At 47.1% G+C, this 19,720-nt stretch overlaps 1 protein-coding gene across 5 annotated transcripts in view; it reads right to left on the reverse strand.

The window, feature by feature from the left end:
* The window catches only part of NLK (nemo like kinase), a 38,096-nt gene extending 18,478 nt beyond the window's left edge, over positions 1–19,618 (reverse strand). For 2 of the 5 annotated variants that reach the window (XM_054647014.2, XM_077188543.1), the window contains exons 1-2: positions 19,185–19,332; positions 17,783–18,806 (exon numbers count right to left, since the gene is read on the reverse strand). In XM_054647014.2, coding sequence (XP_054502989.1) covers positions 17,783–18,240 — 458 coding nt within the window. In that variant the 5' untranslated portion in view covers positions 18,241–18,806; positions 19,185–19,332. Of the gene's footprint in view, positions 1–17,782; positions 18,807–19,184; positions 19,333–19,460 lie in introns of those variants that run through there. The other 3 variants (XM_054647015.2, XM_077188542.1, XM_077188541.1) reach the window with 3 other exon arrangements.
* Positions 19,619–19,720: the final 102 nt, after the last annotated feature.

Consider the following 19,720-nt stretch of genomic DNA (forward strand, 5'->3'; position numbering starts at 1 on the left):
CAGTGACTTTTTCTCTCCCTGAATCCAGGTCAAGGCATACACATTGTTCTGTAGTTTCAACTGGTAGAAAAACAAGTTTGTGACTGCTCCGTGCAATTATTACACAGGAGCAAGATAATGAAAGAATGTTCTTGGGGTGGTGTGGGAAACTGCTGGTGGAGTTTGTTCTAGCATGGAAACAAACCTTCCTTCACATTTATAGAGAATATCTATAAATTTACATCAGGACTTACCAGAAGGGAGGGAATTTAATAGGATTACTCTGCAAGTTTTTCTTATTAGTCAGTGAACTTTTTTCCTCTGTTGCTTGACTCTTAATCACACAGGCTTTTCCAGCAAGCCTTACTTTGAGATATGTAAGTGGCCTGGTCCCACAAGCATTTCAGCTGCTCACCCAGGCATGTTTGATGTACCACTTGAAAACAAACAGCACAGCTCATACTCAAGGGCATGTGATCCCAATATGCCACTTTTTCAGCACACGGTATCGCAATCAATCACATCTTGGCATATTTCAAAATATACTTGAGCATGGGATGATATTAAAAATCCCTTAGAAAAGCTCACAAACCCACAAGATTCCCAAGACTGAAGTGGAAGGGCAGGGAGAGGCTGTGCACTTATCAAATCTCTTATCTGGGAAATGCTTGATTGAGTACATAAAATTTGCACACAGGCACAGGCCATGAGACCAGGCCCTGCTCTCTGCAAAGTCACTGCCAGGCACTGAGCCCGACCAAAATGTGACAAAAACTGATCCACAACATTCAATGGACTGTTGGGTAGCAGAGGGGAGAGGTGAGGAAAATAAGGACATAAGCGTGAAATCCTCAAGAAAACAAACCAATATATATATGTGGATTTAGCAACAGATGTCTTACTGAAGGAGAAAAAAATAAATGCATGCACAGTGGCTGAGTTTTTACGCAAAGCAGCTGCTTTAGCAATTTACCATTATAGAGATTCAAACGCCAGGGAGACAGGCCAAAGGTGATGTTCCAGGCCCTGCAGTGACCTTGCCTGCTGCCAGCAGTGTTTTCTCCCCTCACACGCTGCAGTCCGTGTCCCACACTGCTCCTGACCCGCACACAAAACTTGTTCTGAAGCCCTGTGACAATTCCTAATGGAAGTTAAATTATTCACATGCTAAATGGCTCTGTCTAGCTTTAGTAGCTGAAAGTCAGTTTTCCAGCCCAAAGCTGCGAGCCAGGCGCTCCTGCCCGGGCAGGGGCTGCTGCAGCCCGGGCTGGCCCCAAACAGCTGTGCTGGCATGGTGACACGGCCAGCAGGGAACAGCCCCAGACAAAGGCAGGACAGACAGACGCTTGTTCAGGAACAATGGCAGCCCAGGCATGTGTCAGAGAGCATCTCAGTCAGTCACACTGCCTCTGCCAAGTGAATAAGGAGAGGGAGAGGTGGGATTATTCTCTTTTTGAGGGCTCTTGGGTAACACATGAACTGCTTCTCTAGAGGTGCCTCACCCCAGCAGTGAATGCAGAGAACCAGCAGAGCCTCCTCGTAGATAACCAGATTCCTGATCTGAGGACCCCAATTTTCTAATTTCATGAGTCTTTTCTCCCAGTGTGCTGCAGCCAGGGCCTGCTGAGTGCCACAGCCCCCTGTGCACCCTGTCCTGCCAGCAGGGTGACCTGGGCTCCCCTCCAGCAGTGCTGGGAGAGGGATCATCAGGAGCAAGGTTTTGTTTTGGCTGGATTTCTCACAACAAGAGAGTTTTAGCACACACACTCATGCAATTAGCATGGCATTATAATGGGTTTTACCCTCTGGCTGTACATGCATTGTCTGAAAGATGCAAAAGCTGATATAATCTCGTTTAAAGGAGATATTCATAGTCATTTCAGCTATAATTTTTAAAAGAAAAGCCACCCACAGATTCATTAGGAAAAGGAGGAAAATATTAGAGCAGAGCAGTGCTCAGTCCTTTTCACTTTACTGCCATGACCAGAGCTCTCTGGAAGGCTGCTCTGAACTTGCAGCATGAGGCCTGTCCCCAGGAAGGAGCAATGAAACTGGAAATAGGAGCCCTGACAGGCACAGCAGCAGGGAGGCTGAAGGAGGAGCACAAGCCATGGAATCCCAGGATGACTCCAGGGAGTGAGAACTGCACTGACCAGAGGAGGGTCCCACAGCCACCCACTGGCCAGAGACACAGCTCAGAGAGGAAGCACACCAAGCATTCCCTGTTAAACCACACCATTCCCTGTTAAAGCACACCATTCCCCGTTAAACCACAGCATTCCCCGTTAAACCACAGCATTCCCCGTTAAACCACACCATTCCCTGTTAAAGCACACCATTCCCCGTTAAACCACACCATTCCCCGTTAAACCACACCATTCCCTGTTAAACCACACCATTCCCTGTTAAACCACACCATTCCCCGTTAAACCACACCATTGCCCGTTAAACCACACCATTGCCCGTTAAACCACACCATTGCCCGTTAAACCACACCATTCCCCGTTAAACCACACCATTCCCTGTTAAACCACACCATTCCCTGTTAAACCACACCATTCCCCGTTAAACCACAGCATTCCCCGTTAAACCACACCATTCCCCATGAAACCACACCATTCCCTGCTAAAGCACACCATTCCCTGTTAAAGCACACCATTCCCTGTTAAAGCACACCATTCCCTGTTAAAGCACACCATCCCCTGTTAAACCACACCATCCCCTGTTAAACCACACCATCCCCTGTTAAACCACACCATTCCCTGTTAAACCACACCATTCCCCGTTAAACCACACCATTCCCCGTTAAACCACACCATTCCCTGTTATCCCACCTGTGAGTTACATTAAACACCTGCTCACCCCGAGGAATTCAGCAGGGCCCACGAGACACACTGACACGTGTGGCCACCTATTCACATCAGCAGTTTGGGGACTTAAAAAATATTCCAAAACTTGCCATAAATCATTGCCTACAAAAAGTCCCAGTAGCTGCAGCACAGAAGAGTCTGAAACACTGAGGCAGAGTTGTTAGTGACAGCAGAATTTTTAGAACACGAGCACAGAAAAATAAGGTTTCATTGTTAAAAGACATTATCAAAAAGAACAGCTGTTATTTTTCGAGCTATTTAAGCACTGGATGTGCTGTTGATTTTCAGGTCACTATTGCTCTGTAGCAGCCTCCAGCTGGCAATACTTCAAAGATCCTAAAATGAAATATTTACAGTGGGTAAAAAAAAAAAAGACGAACTTTGAGAGATATGATATGAAAGCAAACTGCAAAAAGATAGCTAAGGAGATACTACTGAGCAAAACTTGGATTTCACTTGGATTGAACTTTGAGGCAGAGAAGCCAAGTCACAGAGTTCCCTGTTTCACCCATCCCTGGGGATCAGCTGACACAACTGAATGCCTGATAAGGAGCCATGGGCTGATATGGATTGACAAAAGCTGGGTGAAGGTGTTCACAGACAAAAGTAAAAACTGCTTACACTTTTAGACATCTGGGACCTAAAAAAATATACTCCACCTGCTAAATATTTTCTTAATATTTTGGCTAGTAAAGTAGGTTTTGCATGCAGGAATCTGCATGTGAACAACAATTTGTGTTTGTTGGAAAGGCACTGAACAGAAAATAAGTTACTTAAGAAGATTACACAAAAAGACAATTTAATTAACTGACTACCAATGCGCATTCTCAGCATTTCATTAAGTTTTCTCAACATTCTCCATGGAATACTGTAAAGTAATCAAAAAATACCCAAAGGCACTTCAAGGAAACCTGTAAGTTATTCCAAATAGCAAAGTCTTTCTAACACATATCCTCAGGAGCTGGTCTTTTAAGTGGTATGGGATCTGCTCAGGGAAAGAAGTGGCTGAATGCAAGCTAACAGATTTCATGTAGAACTTTCATATGAGCCTGAAGAAAACATCCCGATCTCATTTCCACTTACAGGTATTTTAGGGGAAAGGGTTAAGCGACTTCAAAGGTGTGCTTCACTCCCTCCTGCTAAATGCAGACCTCTCCAGAGCTCCTTTTCCAGCCATCCATGTCCAAAAAAAGCCTTTTAACGTTGGTTCTAATCACACCCTCCAGCATGTGTGCCATTATCACTTATTCTTTACAAATCAGAGCTAAAAGCAAAACTGATTACTGCAAGAAATCTGTCTCCTTGAACAAAAAGTGATTCAGAGTATCTTACTTAAAAGAAAGGAGTGAAAATTAAAGGGATACTGTTATGGCTAATATCTTTAAAAATGTTTAATTTGTCTTCCTTCATGGAAGCTTAAAATTGAAACTGCTTTCCAAATCAAATTTATTTTCCCACTTATACAAAATTTTTTGAGTCTGCTTCAGACCTTTTTATTCACTTCTCAACTGCCTATATGAACCACAGCTACAATAAATTACTACACTACACATGACATTTATTCGGATAATGTTTAATTTCTTTTTTATTTTTTTTTTCAGCCAGTGGCATAGGTCTGGATGTGATGTCCACAGATAAATAACACTCCCAATAAACACATAGAGCTCCATGTATTTTTACTGTTCTTTCTTCTTTATTTTTAAAGCTTTTACCACTATAACATGCACATTCCTGCCCCAATTCACTGACCTCTATTCCCATTCCCACCAGCCAACCAAGAAAAGCCCAGATGAGAAACCTTCCTCTCCACGTCCAACAAGGCTGCAGGCCTTGGCACAGTTCCTGGAGTGTTCCTGCACCTCCAGAGCAAAGTAGGTTAATAAGGTCTCTGGTCATATCCTCGCTTCCTGCAATAACCACCCAGCAGCTCTCCCTGCAGCTCTCCCCAGGCCAGGACAGAACAAACCACAGCAAACGGCGCCCGAGCTCCTTTGTGCACAGCAATCCCTGTGAAGCAGCTCAGCACCTCATCCCCATCAATACCTCAACACTTCCAGGGGAAACCTGTCCTGCTCCAGCCAGCCCATCTTTCACCACAATCATGTTTCCTGACATAGGAGAAAACCAGAAGAGGATTCAAACCAAAGTGTACAACAAATTTTTGAAACTCAGTACTTCAAAGTAATTACACTGCAGTGTTCCCTGCAAATATCTCCACCAGGGAGATATTTGTACCTGTTGGTTAAGGATTTAGCCTCAGGACTTTGATGTATTTATATATAAATACACAAATAAGTAGGTATATATGTATGAGGCTGAGGGTACCTTTTAATTTTATGAATTACTGCTATTTATATTAATGTCCCCAAATTCTGTAGTGATTATAAATACATGAACATTCATCAAGATTTTTAGCTGGAAGAGCCAAATCTTATTTACTGACCTTTCAAGTTTCAACTTACTCCACCCATTCCTTATTCAAAGGAATTCTGTATTCTACAATAGTACAGAACACAGAATTGAAACTCAGAATGCTTCGTAGCTGACACTTTCTCTTCCATTCTCTTTACCAGAAATTATTTTAGATAACAGTGTTTTATTTGTCTTGCATAGGCATGGATGTTAGAATCACCAAACTTTAAAATATTACTTTAAATACACACCAAGCCTATAAGATGCTGTAATTCCCAAGCCCAACACTTCACAACGGCCAAAGTAAACACTAAGCAGAGACATCTCAATTGCTCTGCTGCTGAACAAACCAAAGAGCTGAGAGCCAAAGGAGCAGCACATCTGACATGAGCTGTGCAGCTTTTCCCATTGTGGCAGCTCAGGATCCCCCTTTAGGCTGTGTGACAATGGTGGCAAAGGCCCAGCCACATTATAAGCTGTGTCCTTGTAGCTGTGCACAAGGCATTTCACATCAGCTTCTCTAAGGCTTCCTCTGCACGTTTTACTCACGTAAATTATTGCAAACTGCTGCCGTTTTTTTCTATGTAAAGATTTCTATGTGCTCAACCCTGCCCAGTCATTCCTTCTCTGAATTACTGTAGGAACAGAAGGGACATGTCAAAACACAAGTGTGAAATAAATAAATTCATAACCTCTACCATCCAAAAGTCTATAACGTGTCTCAGATGGGGTATTTTTGGAACATGAAAGAAGTGCTTTATATTTTATTACATGTTAATGAAGATTTAAGAAAGACCCATAGCCTTGCAAAAAAGAAGGAAAAAAAAGGTAAAAATCAGTCTTCTATTTATTGCCAGGGCATTTAAAGACACATCAGTCTCCCATTACCATGGGCCAGTGAAGTGAATGATCCTCTGTCACATACCATCAAGTCTCACGGTGCTGTAAAAATTCCACCTATTTCCTTGACAGTCTCAATTACACTGGAGCCATAACCACTCCTTTTCAATAGATTCAAAAGGCAATTTCAGAAATCCAGAGACATTGGAGTGACACACTGAAGTGGAGAGGTGAACAGCACCTTTGAGTGAACAGCCTGCTGAGAGTGGGACGAGACTGCTCAAAATTCTTCCCTGTCTGCAACAGCAGAACTGTAGCTGATGAATGTCTGTGAGAGGTCGTTTGGCGACTGTTCAAATGTCTGAAATACTGTAAAATTTGCAAAATCTAAATTTTCAGGTAAGCCAGCCAACCCTGTTCATGTCTTGGTGCCAGGGCCAGGGGACCTGTACCAGGTGCTGGAGGCAGCACAGCTCCAGTGATCCTCAGCCTTTTCCCCCTCCTAAAACTCACCCACAAAATGTCATCTCACAGAACTGTTTAAAATATTACAAGATCTTCAAGGAAAGTGTGTCTCTCCCTCTTCCCACTAGAAGAAAACCAGCCTGAATTGTTATAAACCAAATTAACTGACGTGCTACAATGCAGTTGGTTTGGTTTCACATCTCCATCCACAGAAACACCAAGGTCTGACCTGCAGGACTCCCTTTTGACCTCCTCCTTTCACAGCTGTATTTAGCTTCCAGTGATCTCCATGAACTGACAGGAAAATCCTAATATATGTTTCTCTATTCTGAGTCTGTCAAAAACCTTGTGATAACAGATGGAATCACTACCATGGGTGCAATTCCAGGGGAATGAAATTAATGACTCTAAAATACTTCAAACTCAAAATTTAAACAATAGTTCAGGATGAAATAAAATTATTACAGAAGAATTCCCTTTACTGGGTCATTTGGTAAGTGACAAAATCTCCTTGGGAACAACTGTGGGAGTGATGATATATACATTTAATATTCAAATTACCAAACACCTGTCAGTTCTCAATGTTTTAGATGAGGTTTCACATGAGTAAACAGTAGCTTAAAAATGATAAGGTGACATGCCCAAGACAGAGATCAGAAAAAAAGCCACAAGTAGGTCAAAGCTGGTCCTGATTCTGTCAACATTCACCTACTTTTCCTCAACTGCTTCAGAAAACAATAAGCAATCCAAACCAAAGGAACATACATGCTTTGTTTCTTCAGCAGGGGCAGAAGGGAAGCTCAGCTCAGCTTACAGGCTTGGGTGAGGATGTGAATGCCCTGCTGGTAAAAGCATGGTGCAAGTCCTTGATCCTGACTTTTCAAGTGCAATCAATGAGCAAATATGCTCAGAAAAGCACTCTGATACCTTGAGGTATCTACAATAATTGAAAAACCAAATCAAATGTACTTTCGACTTCATAATTAAAATCTGCTTTTAGTTAAGCTCTTAGGTAGAACTCTTACTGTCTTCAATTAAATCAAGTGATCCATGGTAAAACAGATTTTCTAAAATACATTTTTGCCTCTCAGAGTGGCTGTAGGACATTCTCTTTTAGAACAGTGGTGCACAAAGACTGGCAGAGTGCAGGATCTGGGCTGGTCTTTAGTCACTGACACAGAAGGATTCCCCAGCCCACACAGACACTCCCCTCTCCACACAGTCCGGATCTACAAGGAGAAGATAAAATTCTTTCTCTGCCAAATCATAAATGGCAATTTTCAATGGCTTTTAAACTTAAACATAGCAGGTCTTAATGTCACATCCTTTTGTTCCAGCTCATCATGTGAATATTCACTGGTGAAGCAGCACTGGACAGAGCACTAATGATGCAGGCCACTGTCCCTTTAAATTAACTGCAATTAATACGTGGGAGCTTCTGCCCCCAACAATTTGAATTTAGACATAAGAATAAAGTAGATGCTAATCATTACTCACTGCCATTTCACTTTAAAAGCTGGGTATTATTTTTATACTAGCCTTGGTTGGTTCTGTGTTTGGTAGTTGGTTTTTTCTTTCATTTCCATATGCTGAACTACAGGAAAACAAAAAGCACTAAACCCCACTGGTCTTTACCTGTACATCTTGTTAACAACAGCGGCTCTGAGAACAATGACTTAGAAGACACATGCCCCTGACAGAACTATTGGCAGATCTCCATTTCTGGGTCCATTCCTACCTGTCCTTGCAATTGAGATTCGAGCTGTGATTTGAAACAATGCGAATTGATCGGGAGACTCCCCATTTCTGCTCAAAACCAGAAACAGTATCTCAATTCCCCTAGCGTTGTTTTGACTGTCTTTATTCTGTTTTTTCCAAGAGCTGAGAGCAGGTCTGGGCTGCCCCCCTGGTGCTGGGCACCCCTGCACACAGCCCACGTGTGACCTTGGGCAGAGCTGCTCTGTGCAGGCTCACGTGAGGAGCACACGGCTCCCTGTGTGACCCACAGCCCTTCCTCCAGCCACAACCACGACAAAAACAGTCCTTCTGCTCCAGCATCACACCCACCAGCTACAAAGCAGCAGCAAGGAGGCCTGGTCTCCTCTTCAAACACAACACGGACAACACGGGCGAGCCAGAGAGCACTGAGAGGCTCAGGAAATTCTTTTCTTCATTTTACCAAAAACCCTAGCCTAGGAATTGATAAAATTAAGAAAGATGGATGGCAAGCAGCCCAGAAATAATAATGCCTTCTCTTCCTTGTCCTGAAAAGAAATCCTCCTTCCAAAGACTGCTCTGAGCGAGCCAAGCAGAACTTACAGAAACATCCAAAGAGAAGTTATACTGCAAGATGAGAGCAGCCTTTAAACAATGCTTTTGTGCTGTCACTATGCAATCTCTGAGGGGAAAAAGCTCTAATTGAGGCTTTCAAATAGTCTCACATGGGCTGCCAAGGGCCTTTAAAAACGCAGGCAGGAGGAAGCCAAGCAGGTCCCAGTTAAAAGGCAGAGACACACTTGTGCTCAGAAGCCAGTGACCTGCAGCTCTACTCCAGACAGGAGTGCCCTGCATCAATCAAGGGCTTCAGAATGGGCTTGGAGAGAACTTTTTCTGTATTTCCTGTAGTATACCTTAACCCATTAGGAACCAAAAGCGCAAAGGCTGAATAGAATGGCTCTGAGAGAAAGCCAGAGCACGTGGCAGCCCCCTCCCTCACCCAGAGCCAGCACACACTGCAGCAGCTGAGCACAGGAGGAACACTGCTCCTTGCTGAAACCTGCTACTGCCCCATGGAGCAAGGTTTGCCATTCACAGACAAATACTCTTCCATAGTTACATAAATTGATATCAAACAATAGTGCATTACCTGCAATAGCCAACTCCACACACAGCCAAGGAGAAGGCAGAGTCAGTCACTCTTCAGAAAAAGCATAATAAACTATCTCAAACCCTGAGTAAGTACTTGGCCACCAGCTCAACACCATGCCCAGCTTCACTGGTCCCATTGAGCAAAGGCTCTACCCTGACACCACAAAACTCAGCAAACCCTAAGAGCACCTCCTGGTGGTACCCGGAAAATGGAGACAAACTGCAACGAACCAGGAGCAGCTTGGGGATCAGCACCATCCAAAACGACACGGAAACTGAAACACCAGCTCCTCTGGTGAGCAATTCTGGGGTTTTTTGCAACTATTAAAATGTGTTTTCATGTAACAGAGAAGGGAGGAAAGAAAATCCTCCTCTGAAGTCCAAGGATTACAGTTCCCAGTATATTTCACTTTTCCACAAAATTTCCTGTAAGAGTTTTTGAACAGAATGCTCTGAAAAACCATTTCTTTTTTCTAATCCCACATAAGTACCATCATATTATGTTCTAAGAAAATTTAAAGAAATAAGAGAATATGTATTTTACACAATGATTCTGCTATAACCATTCTGATGTTATATCCAACAGCATTAAGAGCATAAAAATTCCACTCACACACAAATGCTTCCAAGCCTTTATGGAAAAACATCACATCAGGAAATTAAAGAATGATACTACCAGGACACACTGATTCTGCCACAGCCCTCAAGATTAAAGCTCAAATTCTTACTAAGCACTTTTAAAGACTGTACATGGCCATGTTCCAGAGCTGTAGCCATGGAAGTTGGTTCATATCAAGGCTGGTGTGAGTCTGCCTTCATTTATCCGTCACGATTGCATAAGAAAAGATGATGCAGCTTTAAATACTGAAATGAAGTCCAGATTATTCTGGTAGGTTAGGTGTATTGTTCTGATACATATGGTGCATTCTGAGCAGCATTTTGGTACCTGGCTGTCCTCCCCTGCAGCTTTCTGCCCTCCTGTCCCCACACCAGCCTGACCAGCACCACGTGCACTCACTTCACACACCTGAGTTCACCTGAACACGACTGGCATTTTTCCACAATTACTGAAACCCCCCCAGGCAATTTGTAGCAAAACCAGGGAACTGTGAACCCAGAAAACTGAGCTGACAGTTTTGTTGATCGAGGCTCTCAGCAGACTTACCATACACAACTGAACCTTACAGGCATCAGCACCTCAGTGATTTCAAGGCATTTGTGACCATGGGCAAGCTGGGGATTTCCCCAAATGAGACTCAGTTCTGTGATCCACATGCTGGAATCACAAGTGCTCACCCAGTGGCACCCACAGGCTGCAGCCCATCCATGTGCCCACAGGACACCCTAAGGAAGGCCATGTGTTCTATAGAGGAGATGACTTTGCTCTTTTCCAGGTTCCTCCTGCAGTGCAACTATGGATGGAGCTCCAGTGATTTCCACAGGGAAATGTTATTTATTTTCTACTATTTACCCCTCATCTCCAAACACTACTGTTTTCATTTAAGCATGCTGCTGGTAAGCTGCACTTCATACCAAGTACCACAGACAATGGCAGAAAATGAGAAAAATTGGCAGAAGCGATGAAAAAGTCAGAAAAGACAGTGGGGGAAATAAAAATTAAATAAAATATATGACCTATGTTTTAAAGCAAAGTACTGCTACAACAACATTTGTTTTTATAACCCCTCTTAGACAGGTGATGGCTGTGGTTTGTACCACCTGTAGCTACCACCCATTCAGTGCCCATCCCATCCACTTTTTCCCTGTTACTGCTGATTATGAACAAATACTATCATCAATAAACAAAGCACTGATCCCAGAAGTCTCTATCCTTTTCACACATGTTTGTACTGCCTGCCATCTGCCACTTTGATTTAAGCATCTCCCACCTTACTCAGGGGTCTACTTTTACAAAACAGGTGCAGTAGTTGCTCTGACTACCAATAAACCAAAACTTACAGCATCTACTGCGAGGTTTTCTAGCACTTAAAACTCTTTGTGGATTTTAACACACCTTTTTAAAAACATCACCAATTATATTAATGAACACAAATTCCATTTAAGCAAACTCGACACACCTTTGAGGCAGCTTTTCTCACAAGAACAGCTGCACATTATCCACTCCAGACCAGGAGGCAGAACTTTCCAGAGGATTAAAGATACATGAGACCCAGATACAACCATTACAAGTCATCAAAAAACACTTCAAACATATCCCCAAGGCTTCCTCCACTTCACCTGCCCGAAGCTGTTCTTCCTATGCCATTGTTCCCTGAGAAATGGAGCAGCCCAGTCACACCCAGCAGCCTCTCCCCAGACCCTTTCATGGCCTTTATCTCCTGCTCTGGGGGATCCCACACTTTGGGTTGCACCCTCACACCTTCACCCCCCCAAAAAACCAACAGCTCTGCTTGGGATTAGGGAATTCAACAACTTAAATATCCCTTAAAAAGAGATGAAAGAGTCGGGGGGAGAGAGAAAAGAACATCTGAAATATGTCTTCTGGAAAATCAATATTAGACTGCAGATCCAGTCACAAGCTGTAACATTTGCAGAATTCAGAGGAAGAAAGAAAAAACACTGAATGCTACCAGGATCTAACTGGATTATCAGCATCCAGTCCTGTGTGGATACAAACAACATCAAGGTCTGCAGGTGCTGCAAAGTAACTTGCATTTCAAGTGACCTCTGAAACGCTGACCTTGGCATAATTTACAGTGAACTAATTTATCCCAAATGGTCCTTGCCCAACTTTGAGAAAAAAAAATGTTATTCACATTCCTTCTTTCTTGCATCATGTTACAAGACAATAATGAACAACTCATATATTACTTGGATAGAATTTCACCTAATCCAACGTCTAATTTGAACGCAAGGAGTTATTATATCCATTTCATTTAATTCACTCCATTTGGGAAACAGTCATTTAAATGTTAACAGAATTTTTCTTTTCAGGAAATCTGAAAAAAAGCCCCAAATACTCAAACACATAAACTTTGCAAAATTTCCCATATAGAAAAACCTGAATAAGGTCATTGTTCTACTACATTTCTTCACAAATAAGGTCAGAATCCAATTTAGATAAAGCAATCCTATAAAAAAATTACTGACATAGGGATCTAAGATCATCACCTGCAGCTCCTTCCATTGTGATGGCGAACGTGAAACCCCATCCCCACTCTGCTCCGTGCCCACTGCCAGTGCTGCCTCCTTTGCCTTAGGCATCCTCCTGGTTCCCTCCAATAACGGGATAAAAATGACTCTGCCTCCTTCTTATGAAATCAGTGTCTATCTGCATCAGACAACAGCAGAACTCACTGAAGTAGAACACAAAGAGTGGGAAACTCGTGGTCCAGGCCTGGCCCCTCAGAGCTGGGGGAAGGCTTGGGGAGACAAATCCCCCAGTGCCATCAGCCCTTCTGTGCCCCTGCTCTGTGCCCTGGGCATGGGGCTGGAAAACCCCCCAGTGCCATCAGCCCTTCTGTGCCCCTGCTCTGTGCCCTGGGCATGGGCTGGAGACAAACCCCCCAGTGCCATCAGCCCTTCTGTGCCCCTGCTCTGTGCCCTGGGCATGGGGCTGGAGCTCCCCAGTGCCATCAGCCCTTCTGTGCCCCTGCTCTGTGCCCCTGGGCACGGTTCTGGAGCTCCCCAGTGCCATCAGCCCTTCTGTGCCCCTGCTCTGTGCCCTGGTGCCATGGGGCTGGAGCTCCCCAGTGCCATCAGCCCTTCTGTGCCCCTGCTCTGTGCCCTGGTGCCATGGGGCTGGAGCTCCCCAGTGCCATCAGCCCTTCTGTGCCCCTGCTCTGTGCCCTGGTGCCATGGGGCTGGAGACAAACCCCCCAGTGCCATCAGCCCTTCTGTGCCCCTGCTCTGTGCCCTGGGCATGGGGCTGGAGCTCCCCAGTGCCATCAGCCCTTCTGTGCCCCTGCTCTGTGCCCTGGGCACGGTTCTGGAGCTCCCCTGGGCCCCAGGGACCGAGCCCCTCGTGCACCCAGCCCTCTCCTGTGGCGTGGGTGAGCAGCAGCACAGCACCAGCGCTGCTCAGCAGGAACAAAACAGTCACTTCAGACTAACACAAAATGTCACATTACACAGGTCAAAGCTAACCACTGTCCACCTGTTCATTAGCAGAGGATACTTCCTGATGGTCAAGTACTGTCTTCTGGCAGGTGAGGTTTGAGGGACTGGACAAAGATTATACAGACAGCTTCAACTTCAGAAAAAACCTCTCCCACCAAAAGTCCTGTTGAATTCATAAAAGAAATGTCTATAGTTCAGCTTTTGCTAAACTTTTCTCACTTTCCAGCCTAGGCATCATTAATAGTATTAACTATGCCAAACATCATTGTGGTTTTCAGCAGTATCAGATAGCAGAAGGGGAACTTCTCCTGCCACTTCTCAGACTTCTCTGAACCCATAACCCCTTCTTTTCCTTAATATACATTCTGGCAATTTTGTCCCAGACACATTATCCCCACTGCATCCTTGCTCAGCAGGACACACTCCTTTAAAGGAGAGGGAGATTATCAGTTTATCCTGGGAACGTCTTTCCTGCTGCTGTGCTTAGTATCAGTGCTGGGATAAAACCCTCTTAAAATAGTTCCAGGGTCCAGGCAACAATCCATTGTATGCAATATTCTTTTGGGTTTTATGGAGCAATGACTTTGGCATTTTCAGGCCTTTGCAGGCCAGCAATGAACAGTAGATTAAGGCTAAATTATTTCTGCCCTTAGAGTTATGACAGCCTGAACATGATGTCCTGTCTCAACACCAACAGCCAAACTGTTTAGAACACTGTACTGTCATGTGACCTCCTGAATAAAAAGGATTAGAAGCAAGTACCTTAACCCCCACACACAATTTCAAATGGGGTAAATCGGGAATTTAAAAAATATTAATTCAAATACTTTCTTCTATTGTCACTTGTAACAGCTTTCCCACTGAGATGCATTTTAACGTGGATTTGACATTATTAAGAGAGATTGCTTGGTTCCACAGTTTTTGATGAACGACAATAATTTTTCTAAATTAAGAGACACAAGGAAGACAAGCAGAATTCCCCCACACCTTACATTCCTGTCCCACTGGAGTAGATCTATCCCAGCCAACAGGACATTTCCACATTTCAGCAGCAGTGTAACCACCATGAACCAGCAGCAAGAGTTGTCGTTCCCTATCTCCCTCCTGCAGCTGCAGAGCCTCTTCACCAGCTCAGGAACCCTGCATGGAAACAGCACCAGCACCTCTTGCAGAGGGACTGAGGCTTCACCCCTCACTGCAAACCTACCAGCCTTGGCAGGTTCAATCGATACTTTTTTTTTAATTATCATTATTATTATTTTTTTAGGAATCCCACCAGATGGCAGCAGCATGTCTCCCCAGCAAAACTGGGAGCACTTCTCCAAAGGACAGCTCCTCATTCTTGGAACAGACACAAGACTTCCCAAACTCAGCCCTACTCAGTCTGAACCACAGGACACAGACAGAGCTTGTCGCTGACATTAAAATCTGGATTTTTTCAGCACTATAGGAACATGAGAGCAGGGAACACTCCAAGAGCAAATCACTCTGCTTTTGGCAAATGAGGAACACGACTGGGTTTGCAGCAATTCACCAAACCAGAGCGTGGGGAAACAAACCTGCAGGACCTGGGGAAAGTCCCTGCACACCTGCCCCTGCTCAGCAACACCCTCCCAGCCGCAGGGCAGCAGGCAGAGCAGCTGCTGTGCCAGGACAGCCGATTTCCACAGCAGAGGTGCCCAGCTGAGCGAGGACACGGCCTGTGCGCACAGACCCCTGCAGCAGCAGCACCCGCCCGCAGGGGTTAATAACCAAAGTGCTGAAGCACCAGGCTTTGGCTCTTCACGAGTGAGAAACTCCAGCAGCACATCAGCCACCCCGAAACATCATCGAGCAGCAGACAAATGAACTAATGACAAATGCTAATTCAACTGCCAAGAGAAAATCTCTCTCGGTGAGGTAACGGGAAGTGAACGCCACACGCTGATCTCTCACTGAACTGAGCTCAGGTCAGCTGTGCCTCCCCAACAAAGCAGTGACACACCAGAGCACAAGATGAAAGACTTCTGCAAATACCCCAACTGTCTATGCAATAACATCCATTTCCCTCGAAGCACGGATAAAAACTTTTCAGTTACCTATTAGCACAAATAATGCTCAGACAAGGTACTGAGAAACAACAAATCCTCCTTCCAAAGTCACTCAGGCTTTGTGAACCCCATGTCACGCCTGAACCCAAGTGCACATCGCTCATGTCCAAGTCACCTCAAACTATAAATACTCAAGTCAGTGTTTACTTTATCTCACATAGCTAAAATTCAATTACATGGGCATTCTGCCACATTTTGAATGAAACTAAAATTCAGTTTAATTACTGCTTACAGACTCCTAAATTGAGCCTGCACTCACCAGCAGAAGTTAACGTGAAATGCCAAAAGCTAAGCAGTGACCACTGAATTCAAACACACGTGAGCAAAGAGGAACTCACTCCCACCAATGACATCCTGAGCCAGTGCAGCCGGAGGGATCCCAGCTCCCAGCTTCTGCTTTTAGCTGACACCCTCCCCCTTTGTTGTTTTCTCTTTCCCAAGCTGTTGTAAGCTCCAAGCAGAGCTGTAGTTGCAGCTCTGCAGGCACAGTCCCTCAGGGGCAGGTCCTGCGGGCGGCCGCAGGTGCGCAGCCCAGGGCTCAGGATGGGCAGATGCTTTTGGCACTGCCTTTCCTACCTGATGTCAGTCAGACCCTTCCCTCTACTCCTCCTTTCTCCCCCCAGCACCCTTAATGATATTATATTTAAATATGCAAGCGTGACCTTTCATTCTACTGAATACTGTGGAAGCAGATCTCTCTCTGCACCTTCTTTTTTGGTGAACAGAACTGGGAAAATAAAGACCCGGAAAATGCAGAGGCAAACAAAACACCAGTAAAAAGGGCTGATCTTACATAACGACATGAATTTAAGCAAAGACCTTAACAAATTAAGTTATAAAACTCCATACTTTTAAAAAATATACAAACTGATGGAAATACCTTCAGATAATTTTTTTAAGCAGATTCCTTGTCAGTTTTCATTCTTTTACACCCACTTTTTAATGCTGTACCACAGCCAGAGCACGGCAGTGCTGACTGCACAACAGCTCCCCTCCGACAGGGAGAACTCGGCGTTTAAATTAACTCCCCAGCTCTGAGGGAAGGCACACGAGAGCAACCACAGCACTGACCTGCACCTCGCTCCTGCAGCTCCCTCGGCCTCCTCAGAAAGCACCATTTGCTACCAGCACTGGGCTGGTGACGCGTGGCCACCCTGAAGGGCTGGGCTGCAGGCAGAAGGGGTTCTGCTCTCCTGAGGCCTGCCCTGCTGAGCCCTCTGCCTCTGCCTGGCACACACCGTGACCCGGCCACTCCTCCCACTGAAGCTGCAGCTCGGCCACTGCCTAAAGCAAAACTCCTGGGGCACCCCAGAGGCTGGGCTGGGAACGCTGCAGAGGGCTGGGACACCACACACAGCTGCAAACTTTGCATTCGTGCTGCAGGAAGTGCACTGCAACACGCCTGCTCTCCAAACAACCCCCTGCCAGCCTTCATGCTTCCCAGCACAGCTCCGAATAGGGCACGCTGACAAACATTTATATACAAATATATATATATACACTGCTGCCAGCTTTGTGTCAGCGCTCCTGAAGGGCACTAATTACATACATGGCTCTAAGGTAGTCACAAAATACATTAGGAGAGATTCCACTCTGCTGACAGACTCCTCTGAAACGCGGCTGGGGGATAAAAGGGCCGGAGGCAGAGCTACAGTGAGGCAGGAAATCCCATTTCCATTTTTGAGAGGGGAGCAAAGTTCAGCTGTGCTGTTTTAGGTAGCACACAGCACTACCGCAGGTCAAACCGCCGTGAGACAAAGATCTTGACAGGTGACTGCACAAGGAAGACATTTTCATACGCTTTTCATTTCTGACTCTTAAGCCAGGTCAAAATGAATATTCTAATGCTCATTTGTTAACCTGAAATTTTAGGAAGCACGGCTTAGCTGCACGGATGCACGCTCTTATTAAAGGTACAGAAAGGGCATAAACAAGCTGTATTGTCTCAGAAGAGAACGGCAGGGTGGGCTGTTAGTCAGAGGTGGCTCCTCACCACCGGGAACCTCGTTCTGCCAACGCAAACAAGCGAAGCAACTTTCTAAGAACGGAGAAGAACCAGCAAAAAAGCTCTTAGTAAGCAGCTCTCTTGTATTCTGATTCAAATGACAAAAACAAGGATGAGTTATGACCAGGTAAAGAATGACAAGGAGGTATCGGTTCACTTTTGTCTGTACTCACCAGACAACACCAAAGGCTCCGTATCCGATGGGTCTGTCCGGCTCAATGTCCAGTTGCTGCTGTGGATGTTGTGAGTGCTGATGATGGTGCGCTTTGACTGCAGCAGCTGCTGCAGCCTGTACCTGAGCTGGGGCTGCTGCAGCCGGTCCGGGGGCCTGGCCCGGGGCCGGGGATGGGAAGTACGGCTGCTGCTGCCCTGGGTTCAACATCGCGGCGGCGGCGGCCGCGGCTGCGGCGGCCGCAGCGGCCGAGGAGGCATGCTGCTGCACGGGGTGCACCGCGGCCGCCGAGCCGGCGTGCAGGTGGTGCTGAGCATGGTGGTGGTGATGGAGGTGAGGAGGAGGGAGGTGAGGAAGGTGGTGGTGATGGTGGTGGTGGTGACCTGCTGCTGCCGCAGACGTACCGCCATTGTAAGCCGCCATCATTTTTGCGTTGGCTGTTGTGCCACAAAGAGACATTCAAAAAAATGCCCTTTGATTGGATAACAACTGGGTCAAGCTGTCATTTGGCCATAAAAATTAAATCTGCTACACTTTAAAAGAAGTTGGGTTTCATCATACACGGCCCACCTTTAAAAACATGGAGCTCCACTGGCCTTATCTCCTCGCGAAGCCAAACAACTCGGGGAGTCTCTTCATGTGTGCGGGCGCCAACCCCTTCCCCAGCATCCAGCCGGGCTTGGCTACTCCAACTCCATCCTTGGGCAGCTGGGGTGGGGCCGGGGTGGGTTTTTTCCTTCACTTTTGGTAATTTTTGTTGTTTTTCTTGTTATAAAAATTAAACACCGTGATCAATCCCCCTTCCCTCCGGAGGGAGGGCTCGGAGCCTCTGCCCTGAACACCCCGCGAGGGCTGGCCAGCCTAGCCCTGCCATTCCCACACCCTCTCCATGTGTCCCCCGAACCTCCCTGAGCCCGGGCACCTCCTACATCGCTCCCTCCTTCCAGACACCTGCTCCCTCCTTCCAGGCACCTGCTCCCTCACAGCAGCAACAACTCGGGAGTTTGCAACTTTTCCTTGAAGGCCTGAAACACACACAAGGACCCAGAGAAAGTGAAGGGGGGGCGCAAGGCGAGGAGAAGGGGGCGAGGGGGCTAAAAGAAGATCAAAACAGAAAGAGGAAGGGAAGGGCCGGGGCAGGACAGGGATCGCGGGGGGGGGCGAAGGAAGGGGAAAAGTGGCGAATGAATGACGGGGCGGCGCGGGGCCGGGAAGGGGGCGCGGGGCAGGACGCAGCGGCCCCTGACAGCGCGACCCGCGGCGGGGCGGGGCCGGCCGGGCCGGGGGGGTCGGGCCGGGGGTGGAGGGCAGGGGGCCCGCGGTGCGGGCGGCGGGAGGGTCTGGGGGCGGCCCCGGGTCCCCGCCCCGCCCGGCCCCGGCCCCGGCCCCGGCCCCGCTCTCACCTGGTCCCGCCGCCCCGCGCCGCGCCGCGGGCACGCGCTTCCCCCCCCCCTGCGGGGCGCGCGCCCGACGCCGCCCGCAGCCAATCGCGCCCGGCCCGCTGGGCTGCGCGAGAGCCGCCCCCGACCAATCACCGCGCGGCGCCCGGCGCGCCCCGCCCACCGCGCGCGGCCGTGCAGAGTCCCCCCCACGGCGCGGCCCCGCCCCCGTGACCCCGCCGGCCAATCACCGCGCGCCGCCGCGCCCGGAGCCGCCGAGACCCCGCGAGATTCCCTCACCTCACACAACCCTCACCCCGGGCGGCTCCGCCTCCCTCACCTTCCTGCCACTCACAGCGGGCCGCCGGCCAATGGACTCTGCTCCTGAGCCAAGTCCCGCCCCCGGGACCCGCTTTTCGCCCAATCGCAGCCGCCCATCCAATCCAATTAGCCAATGAAGAGAAACGAAAGCCCGAAAAGAGGTTACTGGGCCAATGGCACTGAGAGGCGGGCGGCGGCGTGACCGACGGCTTTCCTCACCAGTGGTCGGAGCCGGTGGG

The sequence above is a fragment of the Agelaius phoeniceus genome, chromosome 20 (genome assembly GCF_051311805.1).
Source record: "Agelaius phoeniceus isolate bAgePho1 chromosome 20, bAgePho1.hap1, whole genome shotgun sequence".
NCBI lineage: Eukaryota > Metazoa > Chordata > Aves > Passeriformes > Icteridae > Agelaius > Agelaius phoeniceus.